This window comes from Bufo gargarizans, chromosome 1 (genome assembly GCF_014858855.1).
Source record: "Bufo gargarizans isolate SCDJY-AF-19 chromosome 1, ASM1485885v1, whole genome shotgun sequence".
NCBI classification, from domain to species: Eukaryota; Metazoa; Chordata; class Amphibia; order Anura; family Bufonidae; genus Bufo; species Bufo gargarizans.
Genome location: NC_058080.1, coordinates 415,869,436 through 415,896,927, shown reverse-complemented (window position 1 = coordinate 415,896,927; position 27,492 = coordinate 415,869,436). Strand labels below are relative to the sequence as shown.

The following is a 27,492-nucleotide window of genomic DNA, read 5'->3' as shown; positions in this document are numbered from 1 at the left end:
CGAGACCACTGGCTGCTGTGGGTGGGCATTGGTTGCCAAGTTCTGCCAGTCACACCGTCTGGTTACACCCTAAGGCTTCATTCATTCAGCGGATTTTGCTTCTGAAAATATGCAGAGTAGTCCATGGCAGAAACCATAGCGGTTTTTTACTTTGTACGCCACGGACCTGCTCCCTTTGCAGCCTCATGAATGGAGTGAAATCATGAATGGACCCCCACCATGGCTTCTAGCAGCATTCATCTGGACACTGTGCCAAGCAGGGACATGTCCCTTCAGCTTTGAACAGTAGGTTATGCAAACTGAAGCACTGTCTCAGACTGAAAACAATGGGACAGCAAATAAAAACGTATGGCAGCACACCATTACACATGCAAACAATAGAACTAAGGAGCGGGGATTATTCTGGATTAAAGTGGTACAATACCTACTATACATAAAAAATTGAAGCTCTTTGTGCACAGTTTTGATCAAACGTGTGTCGAACCCATCTACCGGCATCAAGGTGTGCACCTGTGACTATGGATGGGCTAGTCTAAATTTTCTTGAAAACAATGGGAGACAGAAACCACAGAGCCGCCACCTGAATACTGGTGGCATAAACTGCCATGTGAAGGGGCCCTAAGAGTTGCAGCTAAGTAGTTAACCCATTAAAATGACACCAGCGCTCATAATCCATCCTACAGTATTTTTGAGTTACATATTGTCACAAAGGCATTTAAAAAAATCTAAAGATAGACACAGACCAAGCATTCAAATACAATACACAGAGTGGTTGCAGTGCAAAGCTGGGGCCAGAAACATTTTTGGAGACATGTAATAATGTATTGTATAGCTGCTTATCAGACCGAATGAAGGATGTTTAGGATGAAAAAATGATGACAGATTTTATCTAAATGCCCATGCCTGTTGTTTCTGAGAGCAGCCATAAATAAACTGTCTGCACTGCAACATAATGTCTGGCACATGTTCAGATGGATCATCTTAAATTGCAACTAGATACTCCATTTACACAATGCAGCTAAGCTGCGGCTACTGATCATAGCAGAGCTACTAAGCAGCCAGAATGGAACAAATTAAATACAGGCAAGCAGGACCTAACGGTATTAAGATTAAGTTCAATCCAGGTTTCAGCTCAATATTCATTCACCAGATGTATACGTCTGCTGCATCTATAGAAATGGAATTTTTTGGCCCACTACACATTGGTATACTTAATAGTGTAGTAGACACAGCTTTTCAATACAGCTGCAAAAAAAAAAAAGTATACCATATGCATAGTAAATGGTAACAGTACAGGCATAGATCTTTGGCATATGAACATTTTAAACATACATTGTGAACATAATGTCCGAATTCAGTGCAATCCTAACCTAATAATTACATTATACACCCACTTAGACATCCGTTGTACATGTACTAAAGATGGCACCCGCTCCAGAGCAAAGGGAGCGTTTTAGTTACCGGGTGCCTGCTGTTTTATACAGCATCTGCGATTGGTGGTAATGCTGATCGCTGACATTTAACCCCTCAGATGCTATGGTCAAATGTGACCATGCCACCTGAGAGGCAAAAAAACAAAACAGGAAGCGGGCGCTTCCCGGACAGGAGAGCTTTCCCTGGCTGAGATGGCGGAAGTGTTTTGTTGCTCTAATAAGCCAGAGCCTGTACTAGGAGTCTAGGTTTTTTACAGGTATGATACAATTCAGGCCTGTAGGCGGCAGAACCGAATTGTAATATACTGATCTTTGTATATTATAATCTACTAATTGCACTTGGGGGTCCCAAAAAAGTAAAAAAAAAAAAAAACATTTTAAAAAAATTAAATAAAATCCCTTTCCTTAAAATTAAATTTAGTTTTTCCAAAGTTTATTTAATTTTTTTCAGTATTAAAACACAGGGAAAACGATATAAATGCGGTATACTTGTAATTGTACTGACACAGAGAATCAAGGAAACTGGTCAGTTTTACCGCATAGTGAACGCCGTAAAAAAAAAACAAAAAAAAAAAAAACCTGCATTGCATTTTTTTCCCCAATTCCACATTTGGAATTTTTTTCTAACTTCCCACTAAAAGAACAACTTTCCCGAAAAAAGCAAGCTCTCATACAGCTAACAAAATAAAATGGTTATGGCTCTGGGAAGGCAGGCCAGGGAGTAAGAAAAAGAACACAAAAAGAAAAAAAAACGTGAAAATGGAAAATCACCATGTCAGGAAGGGGTTAAACTGGCCAATGATCAGTAACAATCTGTATGTGTGTGAAATAGATGCAGTGGTGGATTGGCCCTGGAAAAAACAAAGTGGTCTCATGTTGAAGGTGGCTCCAAATTGACAGTAAGCTGGGTAACAAAGTGGGCATAGCAAGGAATATATTGCGAGACAAAATAGTGCCCCAGCAGAGCCAAATACCACTATGCAGCACAACATACTGTGAAGACGGAACCAAATACCACTGTGCATCACAAAATAATGCCCCAGCAGCACAAACTACCGCCCCAAAAGCTGCTCCTCTGTGGTGGCCAGTGCCAGCTGCCATCTTCTGTCCTACTCCAGTCACCTCAGGATGGCAGTTGAAGTCAGGAGCCAGTAGGACGCCTGCAGCCGCCAGCCAGGTAGATAATTAAAGCTGGGACTGTCAAGTATTTAACTCCGGGAGTGGCAGATAATTATTTACCTGGCTGGTGGTCACGAGGGGGCATCTGGGCATCTGCCCACCAGAAAATCTATCTTTATGGAGCTTACCTCTGATCCAGTTTTACGGCCACTTGTTGTAAAATCTGCACTGCCTGCTTGTGATACTCCAGCTGTGCTTGTGTAAGAGCCGTGAGCTGGCTCACTTGTTCAATCTAAGGAGAAGAGATCAGTAAGTTATTGATCAGCCAGGGTATGAAATGCAAGTGCAATCTCATCCCCTGCAGAGACCATCTTGTAAAATGTACGTACGGAAGTAAAACACAAAATAAAACTAGATTTTGTAAACAAATAGATTTTGTGGAATGAAGCAATCTATCTCTTCCAGTAAATGATCCAACAGTATAGCTGAAGCTATACTGTATATTCTTCCTCAATCAATGTCACACGAAAAAAACATTTCAATTTTATCAAGAAAATTGTTTTGAAGCATACGGACAGCACATCTAATTATACGGCTATATGGCAACTTTGTGAAATACATTTCCAATTGTATTGCAATAGCTAGGCCTAATAGAAGGAATATTGGGTTAGTGACACAGCACCGCATTCCGCCTTATGAGAACTGATTTAAAATTACACAATACTTCCTGCATTTTATTACTTCTCATTCCATGGCTTGAGGACATACATTGAATATAACATACAGAAGAAGAAAGACATTGTGAACTAGTTCATCAACATCCCAAAACAAATCCTTAAAGGGGTTTTCTGGTTTGTATCAACATCCTTTAAAATAATCATTTATCATTAACCCTTTCGCTACAGGTACTGCGCTGGAGCAACAGGCAAACAAGGTGTCCGCTCGCACATCCAGCAGGAGTCATAGCCGTCCAGCAGGAGTCATAGTTTCAAACAGCAAACACCTGCGGCTAACTACCGCAATTGGCATAATTAAAGCCTTTAGATGCTGTGACCAAGTGAGATCACGGCATCTTAATAAGAGTTACCAGAATCCCCTGCGGCCAGTGGGGATGCCGGTAATTGGTTTGAATGCGCTCAGCCTCGCTGAAGAGGCTGATAACATTCAAACTGCAGGCCAACATAAGAAATAAGCAATTCTCACTAATAAGTCTAGTTTAAAAATACATTGTTCAAAGCTCATATATGAGCTTCAAAATCATAAAAAATAAAAAACTATAGTAAAAAAAATTATAAAAAGTTTAAAATCACCCCCCTTTCCATTTAATAAAAAATAAATACCTAAATAACAAAAAAAAATATATATAAAAATCATGAATATAACTGCAACCAAAAACAACCAAAAATATTTTTCCAATACGGCGAACGGCATAACAGAAAAAGGGTCACAATGGCAAATTTGCCAATTTTTTATTGCTTCTCTAACCCCCATAAAATTGTATGAAATGTGATCCTAAAAAACCTATACATATGGGGTATTGTTGTAATCGTACTGACCCAGAGAATGATGAGCATGGGTCAGTTTTGATGCAAACTGAACACCGTGCAAACAAAACGTGTAAAACAGTGGAGGAATTGTGTTTTTTACTGCCTTCCACTACATTGTATGCCATAATTAATGGTGGGATTAGAAAGTACAACTTGTCCCGCAAAAAAAGAGCCCTCACATAGCTATGTGAACAGAAATATAAAAAAAGTTATGGCTCAAGGAAGATGGGGAAGAAAAATGAAAAGCAAAAATGTAGATGTAATGTATTTCTTTTATTTTTATCGCACCCATCCTTCATTCTGGGTTGTGTTGACATGACTATGTGTATGCAGCTCTTTTTTATTTCTTGTGATGTTATATCCATGGGTGTGTCAAAGCAACAACAGGGGCAGTGATAGGAGTCTATGTATGCTGAGCGAGCGGAGCTACAGTCATGTGAAAAAATTAGGACACCCTTTGAAAGCATGTGGTTTTTTGTAACATTTTTAATAAAAGGTTATTTCATCTCCGTTTCAACAATACAGAGAGATTAAAGTAATCCAACTAAACAAAGAAAACTGAAGAAAAGTCTTTTCAAGATCTTCTGTAAATGTCATTCTACAAAAATGCCTATTCTAACTGAGGAAAAAGATAGGACACCCTCACATGTATTCCCTCTTAAATTGGCTCAGATCTCACACAGGTATATCACACCAGGTGCACATAATTAGTAGATCGTTACTCTGCATGTTGAATGAGGCTTGCCCTATTTAAACCTCAGACATTTAGTTTGGTGTGCTCCTGACTGTTGAAGTGAGAGTGAGCACCATGGTGAGAGCAAAAGAGCTGTCAGAGGACTTCAGAAAAAAGATTGTAGCAGCCTATGAGTCTGGGAAGGGATTTAAAAAGATCTCAAAAGATTTTGAAATCAGCCATTCCACTGTCCGGAAGATAGTCTACAAGTGGAGGGCTTTCAAAACAACATGCCAACATGCCCAGGACTGGTCGCCCCAGCAAGTTCACCCCAAGAGCAGACCGCAAGATGCTAAAAGAGGTCTCCAAAAACCCTAAAGTGTCATCTCGAGAACTACAGCAGGCTCTGGCTACTGTTGATGTAGAAGTACATGCCTCTACAATCAGAAAGAGACTGTACAAGTTTAACTTGCATGGGAGGTGTGCAAGGAGGAAACCTTTGCTTTCCAAGAGAAACATCGAGGCCAGACTGACATTTGCCAGAGATAAAGTTGACAAAGACCAGGACTTCTGGAATAATGTTCTTTGGACAGATGAGTCCAAAATTGAATTATTTGGACACAACAGCAGAGGACATGTTTGGCGTAAACCAAACACAGCATTCCAAGAAAAGAACCTCATACCAACTGTGAAGCATGGAGGTGGAAGTGTCATGGTTTGGGGCTGCTTTGCTGCAGCAGGACCTGGTCAGCTCACCATCATAGAATCCACGATGAATTCTACTGTGTATCAGAAGGTGCTTGAAGAACATGTGAGACCATCAGTTAGAAAATTAAAGCTGAAGCGGAACTGGACCATGCAACATGACAATGACCCAAAACATACTAGTAAATCAACCAAAGATTGGCTGAAAAAGAAGAAATGGAGAGTCCTGGAATGGCCAAGTCAAAGTCCAGATTTGAATCCCATTGAGATGCTGTGGGGTGACTTGAAAAGGGCTGTACGTGCAAGAAACCCCTCAAACATCTCACAGCTGAAAAAGTTCTGCATTGAGGAGTGGGGTAAAATTTCCTCAGACCGATGTCGAAGACTGGTAGATGGCTACAAGAACCGTCTCACTGCAGTTATTTCAGCCAAAGGAGGTAACACTCGCTATTAGGGGCAAGGGTGTCCTATCTTTTTCCTCAGTTAGAATAGGCATTTTTGTAGAATGACATTTACAGAAGATCTTGAAAAGACTTTTCTTCAGTTTTCTTTGTTTAGTTGGATTACTTTAATCTCTCTGTATTGTTGAAACGGAGATGAAATAACCTTTTATTAAAAATGTTACAAAAAACCACATGCTTTCAAAGGGTGTCCTAATTTTTTCACATGACTGTATACATTAGCTGGGCATTGTTAAGCGCAGTGAAGTTTGGTGGGTGCAGCAACAGGAACTGCTACATACAGGATGTAGGCAATCGAAAGCAATTTGTTAGCAGGAAGAAAAAGAGAGTCTAAATGAAAAAAAATAAATAAAAATGAGCTAAAATGCATTTAAGTAAGCCACAACATGAGCTTATCTAATAATCCCAGAAACCCTTTAAAGCCAGGATCTGTTCTGGAAATCATGGACAGTTTGGTTAAACACCTGATCAAAAATCAAATCATAATGAAAAGGTAAAAATCTCTGCCCATTTGTCTCCCCCACCACCACAGTCTATGTGCCATAATGGTTTTGAAAAGTAAAGCAGCCTATGCCTTTCAGTACTGTAATGCAGAAAATTTGTATATACTTTTGCACAATGAAAGTCTTGTGGGAATGTTACAGCACACCTCTATAAACCTAGATGAGTTAAAGCGAACCTCCAGCTCAAAAATTAGATTTAAAAGCTATGGACACTTTCGGGGCAATTTTTCTATGACTACATTTTACTAATTTTGGTGTTAAAAATCTGTCTGTATGCAGAGTATAACTTATCAGTCACATCAGCTGATGGCTCATGTGAAACCTTAGCTTAACATGCAAGAGTTTATAAAATGCTTGACAAAGCAGAATGGGTATCCTTGTCCTGCGTGGCAGTCAGTTGCCTCATTTAGATGAGCATACTTATACAGCTAATTGAGCCAGCAAAGTAAGTATGACTGTGCAATCATGAGCAGGGAAATAGCCCCTTAGGCTGGGTTCTCACCTGGGCGTTTTACAGCGCGTACAATCGCGCTGTAAAACGCCCGACGCCCCAAGAAGTACATGAGCTTCTTTGGGGCGTCTTGTCGCGCGTTCCCGTACATAGACTTTCGGGAACGCGCGACAATGGGCGTTCGCTTGTCTCTGTATGCGCTCCATCGCGAATGCTCAGGTGTGAACCCAGCGTTAAGCCCCTTTTCTGCTGCATGGAATTGGCTTTACCTAACTCTACCCTGTGTTTTTGCTTTTCCATTAGGCCAAACTTAAAAACAGTACCTGATACAGTTTTTTTTTTGGTACAGAATCTAAAGAATTCCAAGCAAGCCAAGCCAGCATCATGACGTCATGTGACCACACTGCTGACTAGCAACTGGTTCAATAAAATCCTCATTACATAGCTACATTGAGGGGGTACCATGTCCACAGAGGAAAACAAACTACTTGGTACCAAAAGTGAGTAGAGGAGAGTAGATTAAGGTAATGCTAGTACCAAGCAGTGGAAACATGCCTTAAATGCCATGGAAACAGGCTTCCTTCTGCACCCAATGGGCCCTGCAACGAGACCACAGGGAGGCCTCCGGGGTTGCCATGAATAGAAGCCTATTAGGCCCTAACAGTATAAAACGGACAGGTGCAATACACTGCAATATATAATTATAGCAGTGTATTGTAGCAGGATTTAGAAATTTGGAAGCTCACATCCCTTAGTAGTAATAGAAGAAAAAAAAAAGTACTTTTTTTTCAGAAATTGACTTTCTCCGCAATTATACACTGCCATGTCCATAACCAGATTATAAAAAGATCCTGATTACTTATCTCATATGGTAAACAACGCAAAAAAAATAATGCAGAAGTGTTGGTTTTGGTCACCTCACTCTGTAAAAAAAAATTGTGTAAAAGATGATCAAAAAAAATTATATGTACATGAATATTGTACCAATAAAAACTATAGCTTGTCTGATATAGACTGATATAAATTGGTATTACCATAATCACAAAATACAATAATTTTTTATTGAAGAGATTTTGTATTGTAAAAGTAATAAATAACACTATATAAATTTGGTATTGTCATAGTCGTATCAACTGGAAAAAAAAATAAAAGAACATGTCATAACCATATCAACCCAAATAAAAAAAATTTACATTTATCACACACAGTGAATCTTGAAAAAAATAAATAAAACTAAATTAAAAAAAAACCTCACATAATGGACTGATCTGAAAACCAGACTGATCCGTTATGCTGACCATAAACTTCTATCATGACGGAATGCATAACGGAATGCCTCTGAAGGCATTCCGATTTGCATTGCGTCCTTGAATTGCATTATGGTCCGTGTTAACGTAATCCATAACGCAATTCACCATATACCCGAACTTCAAAATTTGAAGTTCGCTCATCCCTAGTCATCAATATCTGATCAGTTGGGGTCCGACAAATGGGACTCTCGCCGATCAATTGATTGAGAAAATACCAGTGCTCGCAGTAGCGCCACAGTCTTTTCTCAGCGTTCCCTAGGTTAAGTGATGTCACGACCATCGGTCACATGGTCTGTGCGCAGTCCACACTCAAATGGATGGCACTGTGCTTAGTGAGCAGAGAGAAGGCTGTGACGCTCACAGGGGCGCCGGTGCCTTCTCAAACCGATCAGATACACACCCAGGTGTCGGACCCCCACCGATCAGATACTGATGACCAGTGATGGTCAGTTCGCAGTGTTCGCCAGCGAACACATGCGGGCTGCCATCTTTAGTAAGGTAGACTCACCCGTCCAGCGATCCACTGGTAAGCCCTTACCTGTGCCTGTGCCAGTCTGAAATCAAATGCGGTCACTGGGAGCAGGCAGTTCCGAGAACAGCTCGATGAAGGCCCCAGCGGCTGTTCTCAGAACTACCTGCTCCCGGTGACTGCATTTGATTTCAGACCGACTCCCGAAACAGGTAAGGGCTTATCTGTGCATCGCTGGACGGGTGAGTCTACCTTACTAAAGATGGCAGCTGGCAAACACTGCAAACTGACCATCACTGCTGATGACCTATCCAGAGGATAGTTCATCAGTATATAAGTCTTTGAAAATACTTTTAAGTGTTTAAATACATTGCTGCGGTATTATGTCCGTCCAAAATGCCTCATCAGTTGCCAGAATGCTGGATCCGGCATTAATTCCCATTGACTTGCATTAGTGCCGGATCTGGCATTGCAAAACAACTGAAGGACGGATACATCCTGCGCATGCACAGACCGGGAAAACTGTGAAAAAGACTGCAAGATGGATCCGTCCATCCGCATGACAAGTGGAGAGACTGATCCGTTCTTGCAATGCATTTGTAGACGGATCCGCACCCGGATCAGTCTACGAATGCTGTCAGTTGTCACACTGATCGGAAAATCAGTGTGACGATGGAACTGCCTGCCGGATCACACTAACGCTAGTGTTAAAGTACCCTAAAGTATGTCTCATGAACAATGTTCTGGTACACTCAATATCTGCTCTTCACAGGAAATATTATAATATAGTCAGTTGTCCATTCCCCTTAAAATAAGTTGCATGCTAAAAATGATTTCTTACATCCATCTCCAAAAGGTTAAACATGCTGGATTCTGCAATTTCTTTGGACTCATCAAACTTCTCAAGAGCCTGACGAATCTCATCATCTGTGATTTTGCCTTGCCTTTTCTTCTTGTAATCAAAGTCCAAGCGTCTGCCCTCCAGCTTTTTTAAGTGGTGCTGTAAAAGAATGTCATGAATGTTTTTTTTGCCATTTATATTGTATGCATGATCACTGAAGATCTTTATGCTAATTTGGATTTCAGAACCTTCTAGAAGATTCATTCCAATACCCAAACCTTGTATGTACTAAAACAATCTACAATATCCTCTATATCAGTATCATTGTGTTAATCACCTTACAATGCATTTGGGAAGTCATCAGACCCTTTCCCTTTTTTCACATTTTGTTGTTTCACATGTTGTGGCCGTGTGCTAAAATAAAAAACAATTCAAGTTTTCCCCCATCAATTCGTACTCAATACCCCATAATGAGAAAGTGAAGACAGCATTTTAGAAAATTTATTAGAAAGGTAAAAAAACAAAATATTATATATGTATTCAGACCCTTTCCTATGACACTTGAAATGAATCTCTGGGCAACTCCAATTTCTCTTAATCATCTTTGAGATGTTTCTACACCTTGACTGGAGTCAACCCATGGTAAATTCAGTTGATTGGATATGATTTGGAAAGACACACTCCTGTCAATACAAGGTCTCATAGCTGACAATGCATATCAGGTTAAAAAACTAAGCCATAAGGAGAAAAAAAAACTGCCTGTACAGTTCAGAGACAGAATTGTTTGGAGGCAAAGATCTGGAGAAGGGTACAAAAAATTTCTGCTGCAACGATTGTTCCCCAGAGGACAGTGGCCGCCACAATTCTTAAAAATTTAAGAAATTTGGAACAACTAGGGCTCTTTGTTGACTGCACCTCCAAACTTAGGCTACTTTCACACTGACGTTTTGGTTTCTGTTTGTGAGATCCATTTCAGGGCTCTCACAAGCGGTCCAAAACGGATCAGTTTTGCCCTAATGCATTCTGAAAGGATAAGGATCCGATCAGAATGCATCAGTTTGCCTCCGTTCCACCTCCATTCTGCTCTGGAGACGGACACCAAAACGCTGCTTGCAGCGTTTTGGTGTCCGCCTGACGATGCAGAGGCAAACGTATCCGTCCTGACTTACAATGTAAGTCAATGTGAACGGATCCGTTTTCACTGACAATATAGCACAATAGAAAACGGTTCCACCATTCATTGACTTTTAATGGTGTTCAAGGCGGATCCGTTTTGGCTATGTTAAAGATAATACAAACTGATCTGTTCTGAACGGATGCATGCGGATCAGTCTGTGCAGATCCATGACGGATCCGCACCAAACGCGAGTGTGAAAGTAGCCTTAGTAATCAAAGGTAGAAGGGCCTTGGTAAGAGAGGTGCCCAAGAACTCCAAAGACCTTGCTGAGATATATGCTGACAGGCCAGGCATTTAAAGTCTACGGGCAGTCAGCAAGTGGTTTACTGTTCTCAAAGTGGATGAGAATACAGTATGTTGGCTCAATCAACTAGTGAATATGCATGTATGCTAAAACAAAAACAGAAGTAAAAAGTTCTATCCACTGTGAAGTGGCTGTGCCAATGTACACAATGTAGTGGCTGTGCCGAAAACAGCTGCCTGGTGTTGGACCCCCATGATCTGATATTGACAACATATCTGTGGATAGGTCATCAATATCCGGGAACTGTAGAATAGAATCCCTTAAATGATTTGACTTGTTTCTCTTTGCATCTTTGGTGAAGATAGCATTTTTCCACCTGCCAGTTGACATTCTATCTTGGGTCTCTCAATACCAAGACTTCCACTACAAGTAACTGCTTCCCACTTGCAGAGCTGCCTAGGAGGGTGAGGGGTGGGGCCTCACTACACACTATGCTCTAGCACTTTCCTATAATACCTATTAGTGAGATTTCCTGTTAGGCTGCTCAGCCATGATGGCATATCATAGACAGGATCACATGATTTGCCATCTATTGTAGAGCAGTGTAGTGAGATGCCACTCCAACATCTCCCTAGACAGGTCTCAACGTGATGGTATATCATAGACAGGATCACATAATTACCATCTATTGTAGAGCTGGCACCTTACCCCCCTGCAAGTGGTGGCAGCCAGTCCTGCTCACATTCTAGGACGGGTCGCTGGCAGCCATTTTAAATCATTCCTGGAGAACTCCTTTAAGGCCTGTTTTCACACTTCCATCATGAGCTCTCTGGCTCAGGCATTGCTAGAGGTTACCAGAATGCTTGCAGGCCCAATTAACTATAATGGGCTCCAGCTGAGATCCTGCTGCTGCCTGGCAAATATGCTGACTAATGTAGATAAGCAACTGCACGTGTCATATTTCATGACTTTGTCAATGGTCCAATTACACATGGAAGCTAAAATTTAAAGCAGGTGCATAAAACTAGATACACTAAAGGCAGCATACAAGACCTCACATTGCAGTCACTTTGAACCTGAAGCCTTTTGCAGCCTCTATTTTCTATGTTACTATTACACTTTGCAATACCTGGATTTCCTTTAAATCTTTGTCGTGCAAATTTTGTAGCGGATCTATGAAGTTCTGCTTCACCTCCATGTCTAATGAGTCTTTGATGTCAGAAAGTTCTCTCACAGCTTCTCCTACATCAATAAGAGCTGGACCTGGTCATTATACATTAAAAAGTTAATTTCTGAACTATAAAATATTACACAAAAACCATACAGTAATAAAAATAACGATGTCCTAAAGCACCATAATAGTAGGGTAATAAGGAACAACCTTTCCTTCGCTCCATCTTTACCGCAGCAAATTTAAAAAAGGGCTACATGAGCATTACTCAAAGTGGACATACTTATCACTTACCACAGAGGGTTGGTGGATCAAATTTGCAGGATGATAGGTTGAACTGGAAGGACGTAGGTCTTTTTTCTGCCTTACAAACTTATGTTACTGGGACTTCTCATTTCCTAGGGGCAGATTTCATTTAACCTCTCCTGCTGGGGTCCATCTATTGTAATCTTTCATTATGAATTCATTTCAGGACACAATGTGAAGAGACCGGATCTAAAGCTAAAAAATTCCATTACATCTTTTGTAAAGATGAATGTTTTAGATAAATAGAAGCACTGTTGGTTTATACAGTGGTGAGCTATGGAACTGGCTTTAGAGGAACCAACTACTAAAAACACATTCAGCTTAAAAAAAGATGAAAGCTAAACTGTTAAAAAGAATAAAGCAGATAAATAAATAAAGCAGCTAAAGTTGGATATCCTTGGTAGGCCCAGTAGCATCCCATTTTATTCTTATATATACTACAGCACATATTATGTTAACATGAATTAGAAAAGATTTAGAAGCTACTACAAAATTAGAACCTACTACAAAGAAGTTGAGCAAGATTAGCAAAACATGGATGCTTTCTACCAAAAGCAGTGCTACTATATACTCCATGAGCTGTCACCTGAAATGTGCTGGACAAGAGTGATGCTGTTTCTAGACTAAAGTTTATTTTAATCTCATGAAATCCCTTTAAATTAAGATTAGATAACTTGGAAATTGGGTTTAGAGAGGACCTGTCATCTCTGACACCACTGTATTTTTCATTAAATAATTCTGTTATCCCTCCTAGACATTTATGTATAAAATTGACCACCTTTGACTAGTTGAACTGTAATACACAGCTGTCAACTTATTCATAAATATTCAAGTGGAATAACGGAGGAATGGCACAATGCAGAATTATGAAGAAAAGATGATCCAGAACGGTTATTTCATAGAAACGCAATTACTTCTTAAATACACATATTGGGAGTGCTGACATGTCCTCTTAAATGGGTTCTCTGGGAATTAAGAAAATGAAAATATTTAAAATATTACTTTATGATAAATATATTCCCAAATACCTTTCATTAGTTATAATGGCTCGTTTTGTCTAGGGAGCAATGATTAGGAGAAACAAAATGGCCGCCTTCCTATTAGTACACACAAAATCTGTCCTTATCATCCAGAAAGAGAAGCTACTTCACAGCACTGAGGTAAAGAGCTGCCTCATCCTCCTCTCTGCTCTACTTGTCAGGGATTATGATCCTGAATACAGGTGAATCTCTGGGGAATGGAGATGAGGAGACATGAGAGGATTATGGTGCTGGGGTGTCTAATGAGCAGCTGCATTTGTATGCAGTCTCTATTAACACATCCACAGTCTGCCCTGTCCATTCTCTCTGTACTAAATTTCCCAGAGATTCGGCTAAAGTTCTTATCCGCTGTATTCAAGATCATAATTACTGACCAGTAGAGCAGAGAGGAGGATGAGGGAGCTCTTTATCTCAGTGTTGTGAAGTAACTTGTTCTCCTGTGTGATTAGGACAGGTGTTGTGTGTACCAATAGGATGGCGGCCATTTTGTTTCCCCTGATCATTGCTCCCTAGACAAAATGACCCATTATAAATAATGAAAGGAATTTGAGAATATATTTATAATAAAGCAATGTTTAAGTATTTTTATTTTCTCAATTCCAGGAGAACCCCTTTAAAGAGCATCTGTCACCCCTTGTTGGGTTTGTCCTGCTGATAAAAATGATACCACATTGTTCCTACGTTGCAACATTTCTTAAAAACAATATTCTCATTCATATGTAAATTGGGTTTTTGGCACATTAAAGAATACTTGGAACACCAGAGCTCTTCCTCCCTGCATTTACAGTCACTCCCCCCAACCCTGCATCATTCTATGCTTCCTAGGATTGCAAGTGACTACTGTGCATGCCTCAAAGTAATTCTTCACCTAACAAAGTCAAGCATCTCCTCTTCAGTGTGAAGGATGGTGTTAATGGTGCACGCACAGTTGTTTTCTGGGGTGCTGGGGAAGCAGATGTACTGCAAAGGCACCAATAGTGTAATCCATGGCACAGATACAAGACATCTCGTCTGGGCCTGTCAATCAAGGGGAATAGGTGGAGAGGCTCTAAATGCCGAGGGGAGCAGATCTGGTGTTTCTCAGTGTACCGAAGACCTAATTTTCATATTAGTAATACGCTTTTTCTCATGAACAGCACAAAGGAGGAACATAAAAGAAGCATTGTTTTACTCAGTAGGATCAACCTTACCAGGCATTTTAACTAGTTTAACAGATTTTATCATGCTGACAGATGCACTTCGGCTGATGGATCTTCTTTGGTCTTTGCAATGCCACAATAATGACTATGTCTACTTTACATATCTATGCAGCAGTATTGCCAGCACATAGTGTTTTTTTTATTCTAGTTTTTAACCCTGGAAACTTGTAATCACATTTTGAGTTTCAACAATAAGGTTAATAAATTATAATAAAAGGACAAAAAGTAATAAGTCATAGCAAGTGGCAGTGCAACGTAACATGAAATAACTTACCAAAATTTGTCTCATCTCCAATTTCTCTCCCATATTTTAGCATTGCTTCTGATAGCAAGGCTTCAGCTTGCGGGTATCCAGGTCCCTTTTCTTGACCCCGAATCTTTGACATTGTATTAATCATACTGAGTTTAGCTCGAGAGGCTGTACAAAAAAAAAAAAAAAAAAGTTTAGAGAATGTATTAGATAAGTACTGTATATCCTCTGTACCTTCAATGTTTGTGCGTTTTCAGGAATAACCCATGAACTGCAGAGAGACAAGGGCCTACATTTACCAAAAATGGTGTAATTTAAATCAGCTGTTATTGGTTTATATTGCGACAAATTTATGACTATTTTTTCCATATTATTTTTTTACAGCAACTGATAAATGCTCTAAGTCACTTTTTACAAACTGAAGTGCGCTGAGCAAATGGTCCTAAATTCTGGTGCAAATCCTTAGGAAATATGCCACACAGCAGATTACACATTATTTAAGAGTAAAATATGCAAAACAAAGCTGCAAATACAACGTTAAATGTGGACTAAGGCTACTTTCATACTTGCGCTTTCCCTTTCCGCAATAGTGGTGGGGAAACGCTTCTGTTTTGTCCCCATTCATTGTCAATGGGGACAAAACTGAACTGGACGAAACCGAATGCACCAAAATGCATTTTGTTCCGTTTGGTTGTGTCCCCATTGAGGACAGAATAACGCTGAAAGCAGCGTTTTTTCTGTCTGTGATGTGGTGCGGAGCAAGACGGATCCCCCCTGACTCAATGTAAGTCAATGGGGACGGATCCGTTTTCTCTGACACAATAAAAAACGTATCCGTTCCCTATTGATTTTCCATGGTGTTCATGACGGATCCGTCTTGGCTATGTTACAGGTAATACAACCGGATCCGTTCATAACAGATACAGACGGTTGTATTATCATTAATAGAAGCGCTTTTGCTGATACATGACGGATCCAGTAAAAACGCTGGTGTGAAAGTAGCCCAAGATGTTTTAAAATACTTAAATATTATTCATTATTTAAAGGAAATCTCTCACCAGGTTTTTTCTGACCTCTCGAAGAACAGGATACTCTGGCTCAAACACAGGGTCACATACTTTTTTCTGTTCAGTATTATTATTTTTTTTATCTCAGTGGTGAGCAGCTTCAGGTGAACATGAGTGCTGGAATGTGCTCAATGTAATGAACACACTCGGGGGTCCTCGTATTCATGAGTACCCAGCTGCCATGTGCCCCCCATGCCACTTCCTATACACAGTAGGAAGAAAACAGTCAATCATGTGCAGGAAGGGAGGTGGAGATGCAGCTTATAAATACTGGGACCCCAACGCTCTGCTTTAGCTGGTCGCCACTGATATTCAGAAAATATTATATTTTTAGGTTGCAAATATAGAAAAAAAAATTAAAAAAACTTTTGACACTGCATTATTTACTTTATTGTATACACTGTACATATTTCACACTGAATAACATGTTATATGAGTTGTTCATATTATTTAGGTCATGTGGATACCTAATAAGTGTAGTTTTTTTGCTTTTACATTAAAATAGGTACAATTAAATTCTCAGAAAAATAACTGCTCATTTATTATTCTGCAAACTCTAATTTAAAATGTTATAATCCTAGGAATTACAAAATTATTTTGCATTTATAATGTTTTAGGATACTCCTGTATGTTAATACATTACGCTCTGTTGGGGTCATTTATCAAACTGGTGTAAAGTAGAACTGGCTTAGTTGCCCATAGCAGCCCATCAGATTCCTCCTTTTTATTTTTGACCGCTCCTTTACACTAGTTTGATTAATGACCTCATGCGTCTCTATGGCACAGGCTGTGGTTAGTGCAACACTAGTGTGCCGTAACAGCAAGATTACTGACCTTACAGTCCTGGGGTCCTTTCTAGGTCCCCAAGGCTGACTCCAGAATTCAGCTTCCAGTCAGATCAATGGGACCCAATTAGAGGGGGAAATACCCTTTGATCATGATGCGGTCACAGAATGTGGCAATCAAAGGGTTAAGAGTTGGGATTGGAGCTACCTCCGATCCTGGCTGTTACGCAAAAGGCTGCTCTAAGGGTCGTTTCACACCACGTTTTTTTTCCTCCGTCTGACGTATACGTTAGAAAAAAAAAAGATATTAAAAAACGCAGCAGAACGAGTTCTTGTATCCTGCAGAGTCTGGTAAAAAAAAGAATGCATTTTTTTTTTTACTATGGAACTCTATGGTGAACAGATGCCACTGTATGGCATCAGTCAGAGGCATCCGTTTAACATACACCTTTAACGAATGAGAAGAACGTGACGTGAACCCAGACTAAGAACCGAAGCCGTTAGTTACAGTGCATTCATAGAGCAGGAGTGCTCACAGAAGCAATCTTCTTCCAAATCAACAATGACCAGGGACAGTGGGTGGTTCTTAAAGGGTTAATGAAAAACTATGGCGGTAATCTATCATGAAAATAATATTTGAAGTCACTTTTCTTGAGTACTTTGCACCAGATTTATGAATCGCTGCATAGGGTTTGTTAAATTTGGGGCATCTTTAAACCTAACACTTTTGTCTAGGAATGCTGCTCCAGTTTCCCTATGCCACCCTTGTACTGGAGAGAGTTTGCAACTTTTTTTTATTTTTGGGACTTTTAAAAAGTCTCAGTGATAAATCGAGTGAAACTAATTTAACATGGCTAACCAAAACCACCCACCCACGCAGTGGCGTCTCTAGCTTTCAAATTCTGGGGGGGCACACTGGGGCAAGGACAAAAGTAGGGGGGGCAGCTATAACAACGATACATTTACACAAGTACGCTTAGAAATGCTGCAATACTTTACCCAATACCAAAAAGCGCAACAGGGAAGAAAAGTCCTGCTGTCTGTGGTTTAAAAAAATAAAATAAATAATCCCCAAGATTTCAACATGTCCTAGCTGCCTGTGGATGACACTTTTATAGGATTGGGGGATCTGTGGATGACACATACCTGATATAGCATCTTATGCTATATGTGTCATCCACAGATCCCCCTCCATAATAGTGTCATCCACAGATCCCCCTCCCCGCCGCTCACAGGAGTGTACATTTGACATTTCTAAACTGTAATCCATTACCTGCAGTAACCTTAACTTTAATCAGGATTAAGCGGCCGCTCATCTCTACTAGTACCTTAACCTTACACCACTCGGCTAGCTTGGGTAACAGGGCCAGGCTACAGCCTACAGGTCCTGCCTGTTAGTTGTTACCGAGCGAGCGCTGATTTTTGCAGGTCAGAGGATGCAGATTACAGTTTAGAAGAAATGTACACTCCTGTGAGCGGTCTAGACCAGTGGCGGATCCAGAGCCTGGTCTCGGGAGGGGCACTTCCAGATTATTTTCTGTCCGCTGCCACAGAACAAGGGTGCTTATGGAACAGACTACACAGTGTAGCGGTATACTGTACATTGTGGGGCACAGTGTAGCGGTATACTGTACATTGTGGGGCACAGTGTAGCGGTATACTGTACATTGTGGGGCACAGTGTAGCGGTATACTGTACATTGTGGGGCACAGTGTAGCGGTATACTGTACATTGTGGGGCACAGTGTAGCGGTATACTGTACATTGTGGGGCACAGTGTAGCGGTATACTGTACATTGTCTGGCACAGTGTATGCTATATGTGTATACATATTTCACATGAAAACTTACAGTTACTTGGCTTGGCCCTTGGGGATCTCGGACGCCACTTCAACACTTTGGCCGGGGGCTCGGCGGAGCTGATGTTGTGTTTTATCCTAATGAGAAATATTTCATAATAAGGATTTGGAGAAGGGGCAGAGGGATAGCAGAGCAGGGAGAGGCCGATGCTGCTACTAGGGGGTCATACCATGGGGGAGTAATAAAGCCCACCATAATACCCTCCCCCAGGAGAAATAATTCTCCTTATAAATGTGACCATGCAAAAAATATCCCCTTGTAATGCCCCCAGTTGAGCTAATGTCCCCCATAATGTGCCAGTATAAAATACCCCTATATAGTGCCCCCAGTAAATGCCCCCATAGTGCTCCTCTCCCCCCTTCCTCCTAGTGCCCCCTATAATGTACCAGTATAAAATGCCCCATATATAGTGCCCCAGTAGATGCCCTATCAGTGTCCCTCATAATTTGCAAGTATAAAATACCCCTTCTTCGTGCCCCCCGTAGATGACTCCATAGTACTCCTCTCCCCCCCTTCCCCATAGTACCCCCCATATGTCCCAGTATAAAATGCTACTGTACAGAGCCCCCCCATATAAAATACCCCTTCTTTGTGGCCTCAGTAGATGCCCCTATAGTGCCTACCAATAACGTGCCAGTAATATGTGCCCCCAATAACGTGCCAGTAACAAGTGCCCCATCACGTGCCAGTAACAAGCCCCCCCATCACGTGCCAGTAATAAGCACCCCATACGTGCCAGAATTGTAATAAGCCCCCCATATGTGCCAGTAATAAGCCCCCTATATGTGCCAGTAATAAGCCCCCTATATGTGCCACCAATAAGCCCCCCAATGCGCCAGTAACAAGAGCCCCCCCCCCCCCCCAATGTGCCTGTAAAACTATTGTAAAAAAAAAAAAAAACACACACACTTATACTTACCTCCATGTCAGCGATGCGATGCAGGCCTCTTCCGGCCTATGTCCCGCACTGTATGGCTCAGGCGGCGCGATGACGTCATTGTGCCGCCTGCGACGGCCTCCGATAGGCTGCTGGCGCTAGGCCGGCAGCCTATCAGAGGAAGGGGAAGGGACACGCCTCTCCCTCCCCTGCACCGCTGCTGCACCGGCAGATTACTATGGAGATGAGCGCAATGGAAGCGCTCATCTCCCTGTGCCCGACTGCGGCGGCTCACTTGGGGGGCATTATAGTTGGGACGCACAGCATGATGTAGGGGGGGCCGTGGCCCCCTCTGGCAACGCCACTGCACCCACGCAGTTTTCAAAACTGGAGTGAGTCGCTAGGTCCTATTTTGTGACTTTTTTTGGGTCCGAATTCCCTTCATGTGTTTTTTTTTTATTTTTTTTTATAGCTTGTGTTTCTATAGTTCAGCATTTGCAAGATCTCTGCTTGTCACTGAATAGAAACCTTCTCGCTTACATCCAGTGGCTGAAAGTTTGTCTTGGTCACGCGATTATGACACAGGCACATGACATGTTGAGAGTTCTGAGAACTGTAATGTAACAATCAGTCTGATCATCACATGACCGGCGGAGATTTTCAGCCTCTCAATGTGCTGAAACAAAAAGTATACTAAAATACTAAATCTACCTATTACAAATGTGTATAACTTAAAAATATTCAAAAAAACTGAAGTACCTCTTTAAATACTTTTTATTCAGTTAAAGGGAGTCTGTCACCTCCATATGGCCATATACAGTGCTTACATGGCTCTGTAGCACACCTATACAGGATTGTAGCGGTACCTTTGTTCTTTACTTTAGACTTGCACAAGCAGGAAAAAAGGAGTTTAATTCATATGCAAATGAGCACTCGCAAGTGCCCAGGGGCGGCGTTCAGTGTGTAGGAGCCCAGGCTGCTCTGCCTTCTTCTCACTTTACTGCTCCCCAGTCTCTGCCTTTGCCCGCACTCCAAGTCCGGACCTATCGATGAGGCAAGAGACTTGGAGGGCAGGCAAAGACAGAGACTGGACGCCGCCCCTGGGCACTTGCGAGTGCTCATTTGCATATGAATTAAACTCCTTTTTTCCTGCTTGTGCACGTCTAAAGAAAAGAAGAAAGGTACCGTTACAATCCTGTATAGGTGTGCTACAGAGCCATGTAAGCACTGTATATGGCCATACGGAGGTGACAGACTCCCTTTAAAGTGGCCCTGTCGGCAGTATCAACTCTATTAAACCAGGCACTGAGAGGTGGCCCTAGCTGATCAGTGCACCTCAGCTACTGTGTTCTCCATGCACCCTTCAGCTCGACAGGACCAGGTATCTGAAGCCGCTCGTCTGACCCTGCAGGAGTGTACAATTTCAGTGCATGTGCAATAACTCTGTTCAGCTAAACAGAAGCTTACTGCGCATGCCCCAAAACTGTGGCACCTGGCGCCGCACTACTACTAGAGTCAGGTGAGAATGCTGATGCCTGGCCCTGACAGTCAAGGGGAGTGGGGTGTGGAAAATGGAGTAGCTGAGGTGCACCAAGGGGCTAGTCAATGATTCTCCATGCACCGAAGCACTATGTACACTGCGTTTTCTATGGATTTGTGCCATTTGAATTAATCCTACAATGCAGTATGCGTGGTTTGATCAGGTCGATACTGCTGACAAGGCTTCTTTGAAATCTACAGGATCACTACAGATGTCTATGGGAGCAAAAGAGAGAGCCATGCGCTGTACTAGGTTGTCTGTCAGCAGATGTGCAGTGAGGAGGCGAGGACGGCTTGGGACCCTTGTTGTAGTGATTGGTGGGGCCCAACAAATCAAACATTTATCACCTATTCTGTGCATTATAGTTCGAAAAATATTACCTGGATTGGGCTGAAGATATTCTATTGACTTGGTCATTATTTCAATGATCGCTCTACTGGTCACATCAACTTTCTATAATCAAACAAGGAAATAAAAATAATTTTTACTTTTATCAAAAGACTGAAACTAAAATGTATATATTTTTAAAACAGCATTTAGTATGCACATTTACTTTTTCATACGCAGTAACAGATGCCCAAGCTATCCTTCATAAATCTATGATGAGTGAACTGATCATACACACCAACATAACATTTGCAGCAGATTCCTTCCATAATCTAATAATCCAGAATGTACATTATGAAAAATCAGCACTGATACATAATGTACAATTACACCGGAACCCAGTTAGGAGATTTTTGATGATGATGTATAGTCTTGTGTACACGCAGTCTTACCCTTCGGGCCTTGATGCGCTTAGCTGACTAATTCAACAGGGAGGAAAAAAAGAAGGCATGACACATTGCCATGGGCCACAGAAGCCTAGAGAATAAGGCACCTATTCCAGAGACCGATTTCCTAGCACTTATCAAATGGAGAGTCAAGAAAAAGGGGAGGAAGGTAGGGGGATCTCAAGGTTCAAAGGGTTCGGACGAGATATAGAGAATGTGAACTATTTAATAAACGTGGGGGAAAAAGTATCTTTAAAATAAAAGAACATTACCAACCGTGAATTTATAGACTAAGATTCAAGAAAACACCCAAAGTTATATAAACCAAATAAGTGTTATATAGGAAGATCAAACGCCTGTTTTTATTACATATTACTGTTCAAAGATCCAATATCCTTCAGCTATGGACACCTTTGCATTCATTTCTTTTTATTGAATTGCATCTATGATATTATAAAAATAATTTTTGTGACTGCTTTTGAGTAAAGATTCTGCAGCCTGCAAGTGTTCTGATACCCTGCAGGCTGCTGATTCCAGTACAGAGTAAAATGTGTCTGTCGAGCAGTCTGTCAACTCTGCAAGCCTGGTCTCTGCTTGCCTCAATGATCTTTTAAAGGGTTTCTGTCATCAGAAAAATGGGCATTAACCTGGCTGACATTAGCGATGTGCTAATGTCCGCTGAACATAACTATATTAGTCCCATGTCACTATGTGCCGCCGTTATTTAGAAAAACAAACTTTTGTAATATGCAAATGAGCCCCTAGGAGCAGGAAGGGTGTTGCACCTGCTCCTAGAGGCTCCGTGCGCTTACCTCTTTCCACGCCCTTCGACACTTGATTGACAGGGCCAGGCCAGCGTTGGTCTCCTGTCTGCCGGCGAAATCTTACGCCTGCGCCATCCCGTTCAGTATTCGGCGCAGTGAGGGAAGGACGGTCGCCGACAGCCAGCTTCCTCACTGCAACGTATTCAGCGCAGTGAGGAAGCTGGCTGTCGGCAAAGAAACATTCTTTCCTCACTGCGCCTGCGCCGAGCACTGAACAGGACGGTGCAGGCGCGAGATTTCCCCGGCAGACAGGAGACCAACGCTAGCCCTGTCAATCAAGTGTCGAAGGGCGTGGAAAGAGGTAAGCGAACGGAGCCTCTAGGAGCAGGTGCAACGCCCACCCCCCCCCCCCCTGCTCCTAGAGGCTAATTTGCATATTAGAAAAGTTAGTTTTTCTAAATAACGGTGGCACATAGTGACATGGGACTAATATAGTTATGTTCAGCTGACATTAGCACATCATTAATGTCAGCCAGGTTAATGTCCATTTTTCTGATGACAGAAACCCTTTAAGTGGATATTTTTTTATTTATTTAACTTACTATTTTATTGGGTTATAAAGCTAATAAATAAGCGGTACAGAGTGAGCTGACAGCTTGTCTGTTGGATGTCACTCTGACTGTGCAGCCTGCAATGTACAGTATAAGACCACAGGCTGCAGCAGACAAACAGTTGAGAACCAGTTGCAAAAATTACTTTATCACATCTCAAATATTGGTGTGACGGTCTCCATAGCCTGGAATCTAACTGCCGGCATGCTATGCTGTTAAAAGTATCACTCCACAGTGCTCTACACTGTTTGCATTATACTGATATATTTATTCAAAGAGAATGTGCACCACACTTCACAAATATAGTAGGTGCTCTGAATAAACTGTGAAGCATGCCACGTCGGGTATGTTAACAAATGGTACATCCTCATTGGATGAGCAGGCATCAGGACTATATTTATCTAGATGGGCTAAAGAGTGATTTTTCTGCCCTTTAGTTGACTTCACTGAGGTTCCTTGGTGAACCTCTACAGCCAAACACAACTTTTCATGTATACTTCAATATAATCTATTTGTGCACGCGACCTACGATTCGCCAAGGTTATTTAGGAAAAACAAAGTCAGGTATCAGTAAATCTGTTAAAATTCTTTAGTCATCATTTTGTCAGGACATAGGACAAGGTTAAAATCAAAATCACATACGCATTTCGAGTGCACAGCCACTCTAGTATCCTATAACTGTTCACTTGAAACGCATAAGAAATTTTGTTTTATTATTTTAACCTTTTCCTATGTGCTGCCGACAAAGACTTTAAGAGGGTGCTGGATCTAGTCCTAGTTGGATCAAACATGCAGATTTTCACGTGGGAACAGGTGAGCTGACCTGAGTGCACCATGGTTCTCTCTTTGCAAGGGTATTCAGGGTTAGATACTGATTGTGGGGCATCCTTTTTAGGGCAGTACTGATAGGGTTTTCTACAAGTAGAATTCATCCTCGTTAACCCTCTTTTTCCAGCCAGGAGGAATAATTGGTTGATACCTGGTTATCAATAGAAGTGCAGATTCACAACACAGCTGGAAGATACCAACCAACCCGTGGAAGAAGCCATCATCTTGTATGACTTGGTTACGTGAGTTACCAGATCCAATGGACCAGAAATGGGAAATGTGACATGCAGTCTACATGCACAACACAGCTGGTCAATCAATGGCCTCAGCAACAACCTCTGTCATGAGCCGTTCCTGCACAGGTCACCACAGAGGCCACTGACTAGCTGGCAGTGGTGACATGCATGTGGATTGCACCTCACACTTCTAGTCCTGCAGAGACTATGGGTGCCCAGTATTGGTGAACCTCTATTATTTCTTTTGGTAACATTCTTTACGGTAAGAGCAGTGAGACTATGGAACTCTCTGCCTGAGGAGGTGGTAATGGTGAGTACAATAAAAGAATTGAAGAGGGGCCTGGATGTATTTCTGGAGTGTAATAATATTACAGGATATAGCTACTAGAGAGGGGTCGTTGATCCAGGGAGTTATTCTGATTGCCTGATTGGAGTCGGGAAGGAATTTTTTTTCCACTTAAGTGGGGAAAATTGGCTTCTACCTCACAGGTTTTTTTTTTTTTTTGCCTTCCTCTGGATCAACTTGCAGGAACCTGCAGGATAATAGGCCGAACCAGATGGACAGATGTCTTTTTTGGGCCTTATAAACTATGTTACTATATCTGCATGTTTATAGCACTCCTGGGTAAATGAATTATAACCGGTAACACCTGTTGATGGAACCATTTGATTAATCCACTATATATGGCTATCTTTGAGAATTTTGTGCATTTATGGTTCTTTATATATGTTATGATTAAAGGGTATGTTTTAATAGAAAGTGGTCTGTCAGCAGTGACTAATTTATCAGGACTTGCAGTCTAAACAAATTGTACCCTCATTTTTTTCAATTAATTGAAAGTGTTAAAAAGATTTAACTTTACATACAAAGTTGCTTAAGGAAAATACGGTACAATAGGATTTCTGTAATCTGGCATTCAGTTTTTTCTAAATGCTATCATTGTTTCAGCACACCTCTATCCCACTTTCTTGGATGCTGCTTTTTATTACATTTTACTCATGCTTTGATCTTCTTAGGAAACAACTTTCATTATAGACTATAGGGAGTTATGGCAAAAACAAGTTTATTTGCTTAAAAGGAAATGCCCACCTTTACAACAAAAACCTTTTTGTATTGATTCAATGCATCCAATAAAAATGATGTAACTTAGTATTGATTTAAAAAAATCTAGCATTTTGCATTTACAGACCTATGTGTTTCCATGGTCACAGACTACAAACAACGTCATCTCCAGACAGCACATTATAGATTCAGTAGAAGGCCTCATGCACACGACAGTTGTTTTTCTCGGCCTCCGTTCAGTTTTTTTTTGCGGATAGGATGGGGACCCATTAATTTCAATGGGTCAGCCAAAAAAATTATGATAGTTCATCCGTTTGTGTTCCGCTACCGTTGTCAGTGTTTCCCTTCAGCAAAAAAAAATAATAATGCATGTCCTACTTTTTTCACATTTCCGGACAAGGATAGGCATTTATTACAAGGGATATATGAAAAAAAAAATGGATCCTCAAAAAAAAGAAAAGAAAAAAAAAAAAAAAAAAAAAAAAAAAAAAAAAAAAAATGATGCCGCATCCGATTTTTTTAAAGGACGCACAATTTGCAGACGCAAAAAACAATTGGCGTGTGCATGAGGCCTAACTTGTATTTCATTAATTTATATACCTGCTTATTCCAGACTTTAAAGTCCTATCAGTGACTGACAGCTATCTCTGTATACACAGTCATAGAGGGAAGGCTGTCAGTCACTGATAGGACCGTCTACTTGTCTTCAGTAAGTGACTGACAGCTATCTCTGTATACACAGTAATAGGGGGAAGGCTGTCAGTCACTGATAGGACCGCCTGCTTGTCTTCAGTCAGTGACTGACAGCTATCTCTATATACATAGTCATAGAGGGAAGGCTGTCAGTCACTGATAGGACTGTCTCCTTGTCTTCAGTCAGTGACTGACAGCTATCTCTATATACATAGTCATAGAGGGCAGGCTGTCAGTCACTGATAGGACCATCTCCTTGTCTTCAGTCAGTGACTGACAGCTATCTCTGTATACACAGTAATAGGGCGAAGGCTGTCAGTTACTGATAGGACCATCTCCTTGTCTTCAGTCAGTAACTGACAGCTAATGAAGGTGTTTGGAACCGCGCTGCTTGAGACTATGTTCTCCGGTTCACCGGTGAATAAAGCAGGGCCCCAGCCTCTCTCCTCTTCTCCCAAGGGATCCGATCTCCCACAGACCACCTCCTCTACAGGATTAAGAAGATTTGGCAGAGTAGTGAAGCACCCTCTCGCAAGTTGGTTAATGCCTCATTCACACGTCAGTGTTCGGTCAGTGATTCGTGAGCCAAAACCAGGTCCGGCTCTAAACACAGAACAGGCAGAACAGGAGCAGATCTTTCCCTTATACGTTATGTCTGTGGAGGCTTCTCTTCTGGTTTTGGCTCACAAATCACTGATTGAAATCACTGACCAAACACTGAAGTGTGAACGAGGCCTAAAAGGTTTTATTCTACTCACAAGAGTTGATGAACAAAAGGCATTTGACACAATAAAAACCGTCACGTTCCTGCCCGACCCGGGTTTCGCTCTCTGGCTTCCTCAGGTGCGACAACTGCGCATGTCTGCAGTAGGGCCCTTTAAATAGCCCGGTCTTTCAAATTACAGGAGCCGGAGTTAGCCCAAAACTTATTCAGATCAAATTCATATATGCAACGGTTTCAAATCATACAACAGTTCCAGTAATACACAGATACAAAAATCCAAACAATAGCCTTCCTCTACACTGGGAGAAAATCTCTCCATATTCCGGACATCTATAAAATATATAGTAATAAAACACATCCCCTTTCGGGTTACCGCATTTCTGTTTCATAATAGACTTCACTAATACTACTATAATACATTTGAGACATTCCTGGATATCCATAAATATATCAGGAAAATCAATATGGCAAAATATTGGATTAATAACCCTGCAACGCAGAACAATAAGATAGATGAGGGGGAGGGTATCGTGCACACACAAATGAAAGAAAAATCCAAGTTTTTTCCAAAAAATCTGAATAATGAATGTGTGGAGGCATTCAAGATAGGTCTATTAAGAGCTAGAAGAGATGGATACGAGTAAGGTGACACAAAATCTTAGTTATAATGAAAGAAAGGCCCTGAAGGACCTGGAACAGAATCCCGATGATATTATCAAGCCAGCTGATAAAGGGGGGGGGGGGGGGGGGGGGTCGTGATGAACAAAGAAAAGT

General features: G+C 41.3%; 1 protein-coding gene across 1 annotated transcript in view; it reads right to left on the bottom strand.

Moving 5' to 3' along the window:
• The window catches only part of SH3GL2 (SH3 domain containing GRB2 like 2, endophilin A1), a 160,803-nt gene that overhangs the window by 11,847 nt on the left and 121,464 nt on the right, over positions 1–27,492 (bottom strand). Inside the window, exons 3-7 of the mRNA XM_044286483.1 lie at positions 21,407–21,479; positions 14,924–15,067; positions 12,063–12,196; positions 9,513–9,671; positions 2,741–2,844 (exon numbers count right to left, since the gene is read on the bottom strand). Of these exons, the coding sequence (XP_044142418.1) occupies positions 2,741–2,844; positions 9,513–9,671; positions 12,063–12,196; positions 14,924–15,067; positions 21,407–21,479 (614 nt within the window). The remainder of the gene's footprint in view (positions 1–2,740; positions 2,845–9,512; positions 9,672–12,062; positions 12,197–14,923; positions 15,068–21,406; positions 21,480–27,492) is intronic.